Raw genomic sequence first — 5,945 nt, forward strand, 5'->3', positions numbered from 1 at the left:
TTTCTCGATGGCCATGGAGCAGTCTAATACAATATCCATATAAGGAGGCTTCTCAGTGGCTGCGTTCGCTTCAGCTCGAAGGACATGCAGAAGAGCCGTTCCTTCGTCGTTGTCAGTCTCCACAGCCAAGGCTTGGGTGAAGATATTTACAGCCTCTTTGAGCCTATTATTCATCTGCGCACTTAATCCAGCCATTAATTAGCTTTTCCTCTTATGTTCATCTTTATTCTCGGTTTTACGAACTTCCTCCTTCTCAGCTTTTAGCTTCTTTTCTGCCTTAAGTTTACAAAGTTCACTTTTCAATTTGCGCCTTTTTAATTTCTTTATTTTCACTTTCAAACTTTTCAGCAATCATTTTTTGTTCCATTATCTCGAGGTCTTTTATTTTGCAGACAAATTCTAGTTTTTCATAATCTTGCACCAGATTTGCTTCAAGTTTCTCCTTTCCTTCTTTCAGTTCTTCAAATTCCCGTTTCAATTTATTTCCACTTTGTTTCTCCTTTCTCAGACTTTCCAGAAAATTTTCCAGTTTCTTCTTCTGAAGCTCTTTTTGGACACATTCAGATTCCAATTTTGTCTTTTCTGCCTTTAATTTACCCACTTCATTTTTCAATTTATTTAGGTTTACTGTTTTCTCAATTTGATTTTTCTTCCCTTTCTCATTTTCGTTTCTGAGACATGCCAGCAAATTTTCCAGCTTCTTCCTCTGGAGGTCTTTTCCGACGCACTCAGATTCCAGTTCATCTTTTTCTGCCTTCAATTCACCTACCTCATTTTTCAATTCGTTGACTTGTTCCCTGTTTTGAATTTGTTCTTTCTTCATTTCTGCATTCTCTTTCCTGAGAATTTCCAGCAAATTTTCATGTTCCTCCATCTGGAGGTCTTTTCCGACGCACTCAGATTCCATCTTCTGTTTTTCTGCCTTCAATTCACCTACCTCATTTTTCAATTCCTTTAATTGTTGTGTCTTTTCAGTTTGGTGTTTCTTCAATTCTGCATTCTCTTTTTTGAGAATTTCAAACAAATTTTCATGTTCTTTCATCTGAAGGACTTTTTCGACACATTCAGATTCCATCTTCTGTTTTTCTGCCTTCAATTCGCCTACCTCATTTTTCAATTCGTTGACTTGTTCTCTGTTTTGAATTTGTTCTTTCTTCATTTCTGCATTCTCTTTCCTGAGAATTTCCAGCAAATTTTCATGTTCCTTCCTCTGGAGGTCTTTTCCGACGCACTCAGATTCCAGCTTATCAAATTCTGCCTTCAATTCACTTACCTCATTTTTCAATTCCTTTACTTGTTCATTTCTACTATTCTTCCCATTTCTTTAATTTGTCCTTGTAACTCATCATTCTCATCCTCGAGATTTTGCAAGAGAGTAATCTGATCGGTTTCCATTTCCAGATCATTTCCGTCCAACAGATCTTCGCCTAAGTGCTCCATTTCTGGAACATATTCTTCCAAAGAGTTGCTATCCACATCTTCTTCAGCCATCCTCCTCCTCCTCCTGGCAAGCATAATTCCGCCCAGTATGACGGAAGCAGCAGCCATGCCGATGTAGTAGTTCCTATTTCCAATAGAAAGGGATTCTTCCATCCTAAGTCCCAAGTCAAATTCGGGGAGAAGCTTGCCAACGAACCACGTTGATTTCAATTCATCTTTGAATCTTAAAGCTTCTCTCTCAATCTGACGCAATCCAAGTTCGCACCGCTGTAGTTCCTCACGGGCTTTCCACAAGCCCCCAACCCAAGGACAGCGCCGCAGCCACCTGCCGAGGAATCCATCCTGAGAGGCGACTGCTGGGCAGTCTTCAAAGCGCGGCGCCTCTGGGAGTAGCCATGAAAACCATTTGAAGACCCGCGACTCCTGAAGAGCTCGCAGCTGTCCCTGAAGTTCTAACGTCATTTCCTCGCAAGCGATATTCTGCTCTAGAAGGGCCGAATCTGCCATTTGAGGCCAGTTCAATTTTCCTTTAAGGGTCCCGATGATATCCAAAAACTGTGAAATCACTTTGTTTACTTTGTAAGTCATATTCAATAACACAGATACTGGGGCCTGTATCAGCATTATTTTGAAAAAAAACGATCGTTGCCGCTGTACGATCTCTCTGGAGACTTTCAAATTCCTGGGGACAATTTGGAATCGCCAACTCTATCGACAGATTTCTCGGACATTTCACTCCTTTCTATTCAGAAGACGGCGTTAAATAATAATAATAATAATAATAATAATAATAATAATAATAATAATAATAATAATAATAATAATAATAATAATAATAATAATAATAATAATCTTCGATGCAATATAGGACCCCGGAGCCCTCCGGAGACTTTCAAATTCCTGGCGACCTGTCGGAATCGCCAATTCTCCGGATGGCTCCGGGTTCTTATATTGCATCGAAGATTGTTATTATTATTATTATTATTATTATGATTATGATTATTATTATTATTATTATTATTATTATTATCATTATTTAACACCGTCTTCTGAATGGAGAGGAGAGAAACGTTCGGGAAATCTGGCGATGGAGTTGATGATTCCAAAATTTCTTCAGGAATATGAAAGTCTCCGAGGGTTCCGGGCTCCTATATTGTATCGAAGATTATTATTATTATTTTTATCATTATTATTTTTCTTCTTCTTCTTCTTCTTCTTCTTCTTCTTCTTCTTCTTCTTCTTCTTCTTCTTCTTATTATTATTATTATTATTATTAGCTGAGCTACAGCACTAATTGGAAAAGCAAAATGCTATAAGCCCAAGGGCACTAACAGGGAAAAATAGCCCAGTGAGGAAAGGAATAAGGAAATAGATAACCGATATGAGAAATAATTAACAATTAATAAAATATCTCAAAAACAGTAACAACATCAAAACAGACAATTCATGAATAGTTTATCTTCCTCTTATACTGATTTGTCTTTTCCTCCACATCAGTTTTGATATTTTTTTTTTCTTTTCGTAAATTTGCTTCACTAAATAAAAAGGATTCTATTATTTCTTTAGATCTTCTTCGTAGGTTTGTTGAAGCTCAATTAATTCATTCTTTCCTATAGTCCTAAAATGGATAAAATCTTCCTCCTCATTTTCACAGCAATATGTGAAAAGATCTGACAGTGATTTAAGCCTACTGTAAGCGTTGTAAATGCTATAGATGCTTTCTGATCAAAGATCTGTCAGTAGTTTTAGCCTTCCGGAATAGATCTCAGTTTGACCGGGGAGAGGCTGTTTTCCAATTCTATACGTCATTGAAATATCCTTTTTATTTAAAGTAAAATAACATACCTAAATAGGCCTAAAATCCGATTTTCAGTTTATCTAAACTATTATCATTCCTCTACATTTATTCTATCATTATAGAAAATAGCGAACACCATAGTTAGACTACAAAAAGAAATTCTACAAAACTAGGCCTATAAAACGGAATCTATGGAATAGGCCTAATCTTATATCACTACCTTATCTCTAGATCATGTGTTATACCGAAAGCCGCTTTCTAGAATACATATATATATATATATATATATATATATATATATATATATATATATATGTACATATAAACATATACATATATATACAGTATATATGTGTATATATATATATATATATATATATATACATATATATATAGATTTATATATATACATATATATATACTGTATATATATATATATATATATGCAGGATACATATATATACAGTATATATGTGTATATATATATATATATATATATATATACATATATATATAGATTTATATATATACATATATATATACTGTATATATATATATATATGCAGGATATATATATATATATATATATATATATATATATATATATATTTATATATATATATATATATATATATATATATACAGTATATATATGTATCTATATATATAAAATCCATATATTATACTCCTCCTAATAGCCTATCTGGGTTCTCTCTACCTCGAGATAAGAGACCCAAGGGGGAATCAACTCAAAGTTAATGGTTTCTGGTCAGCCGGGGAATCGAACCAGGGCCCGAGAAACTGAGGTGACAGTGACATACCATCTAGCCACTGTCATCTCAGTTTCTCGGGCCTGGGTTCGATTCCTCGGCAGACCAGAAGTTATTATCTTTGGGTCGATTCCCCCTTGGTTCTCTGATCTCGAGGTAGAGAGAATCCATATATTAGGAGGAGTATAATATATATATATATATATATATATATATATATATATATTATATATATATATACTGTATATATATTTATATAAACATTATAAATATATATATATATATATATTATATATATACTGTATATATATTTATATAAACATTATATATATATATATATATATATATATATATATATATTCAATTTTTTTTCTAATGGGGCGCATTTGCACTGACTCGCAGGGGATGCTCTTTTAGCTCGGAAAAGTTTCCTAGAAGCTGATTGGTTAAAATTGTTTTCTCCAACCAATCAACGATCGGGTAACCTTTCCGAGCTAAAAGGGCACCCTTGCCAGTCGGTGCAAATGCGCCTCATTAAACAAAATTGACTATAGTTTCTTCAATTGTAAATACACTATATGTAAAATGAAAAATTATTTACGTAAATATACTATGATGTATATATGTTATAAACTGTAAGATTTTAATGTGTATTTCATAATAACAGATAAATAAATAATTACGACCGAGACGACAAACGACAGAGACGAAAAGGAGATGCGAGGGAACAAACAGACTGAGTTCATTGCATGCTCTATTGCATCTCTCCTTCAGTCACAGATGAATTCCCTTTAACGAGGTATTGGGTAACATCTCTCTCTCTCTCTCTCTCTCTCTCTCTCTCTCTCTCTCTCTCTCTCTCTCTCTCTCTCTCTCTCTCTCTCTCTCTGGGTATTGTTTTCATTGTGTTTTGAAGGCTGGCATAGATCTGTGAGAGCTTTATGAAAGGGAGTGGAAGGGAAAAGGTCTTACAAAAAGCAGCTGAGAGAGAGAGAGAGAGAGAGAGAGAGAGAGAGAGAGAGAGAGAGAGAGAGAGAGAGACCTTTGATAGAAGTATATGAAATAAAAGAGAATTATGGAAATATAGTAAAAGTATTTTACACTTCTGATAACTAAGTAAAGAAATTTTCGTAGAGAGAGAGAGAGAGAGAGAGAGAGAGAGAGAGAGAGAGAGAGAGAGAGAGAGAGAGAGAGAGAGAGAGAGAGATCAGGAATAAGAAATTTATTAGACCGTAAGTTCCTGCCCAACAAATTAAGATGGGAATCGGCAGCTGAACACCAGACAGGAGAACAATATTCGAAACCAGGTGAAATGAAAGAATTAAAATACTTCAGAATAGATTGATCACTGAAAATCTTGAAAGACTTTCTTAATAAGCAGATTTTTTGTGCAATTGAAGAAGACACAGACCTAATGTGTTTCTCAAAAGTAAATTTGATGTCGAGAATCACACCTAAAATTTTAAGAGTCATACAAAGTTAAAGAAACATTATCAATGCTGAGATCTAGATGTTGAGGAGCCACGGCCCTTGACCTACTTACAATCATACTTTGAGTTCTGTTAGGATTCAACTTCATACCCCATAATTTGCACCATCCACTAATTTTAGCTAGATCTCTATTAAGGGATTCACCAACCCCAGATCTACATTCAGGAGATGGAATTGATGCAAAGAAATTAGCATCATCTGCATATGCAACAAGCTTGTTTTCTAGACTAAACCTAATGTCATGTGTATATACAGTAGTATGAAAAGTAATGGGCCAAGAACACTACCCTGAGGAACACCAGATATCACATTCCTATACTCACTATGGTGCCCATCAACAACAACTCTTTGCGATCTATTACTTAAAAATTCAATAATGATGCTAAGAAACGACCCACCCACTCCCAACTGTTTGAGCTTGAAAACAAGGGCCTCATGATTAACAC

The 5,945-nt window shown here is 34.7% G+C and overlaps 1 protein-coding gene across 1 annotated transcript; it reads right to left on the bottom strand.

Annotated features, from left to right (window-relative positions):
- Positions 1-292: 292 nt before the first annotated feature.
- Positions 293-1,075, bottom strand: LOC137659202 (M protein, serotype 2.1-like). The gene is made up of 2 exons (XM_068394248.1): positions 938-1,075; positions 293-769 (listed from the first exon to the last, which is right to left on the bottom strand). Exons 1-2 carry the CDS (start codon positions 1,073-1,075, stop codon positions 293-295), a joined length of 615 nt encoding a protein of 204 aa, XP_068250349.1.
- Positions 1,076-5,945: the final 4,870 nt, after the last annotated feature.

The sequence above is a fragment of the Palaemon carinicauda genome, chromosome 19 (genome assembly GCF_036898095.1).
Source record: "Palaemon carinicauda isolate YSFRI2023 chromosome 19, ASM3689809v2, whole genome shotgun sequence".
Taxonomy (NCBI): domain Eukaryota; kingdom Metazoa; phylum Arthropoda; class Malacostraca; order Decapoda; family Palaemonidae; genus Palaemon; species Palaemon carinicauda.

Coding starts and splice junctions, on each gene's coding strand:
- LOC137659202 (XM_068394248.1), bottom strand. CDS start 1,075: ATGGAATCTGAATGTGTCGAAAAAGTCCTTCAGATGAAAGAACATGAA. Junction 770..937: donor TAAAGGAATTGAAAAATGAG/GTAGGTGAATTG, acceptor TTGAAAAATGAG/GTAGGTGAATTGAAGGCAGA.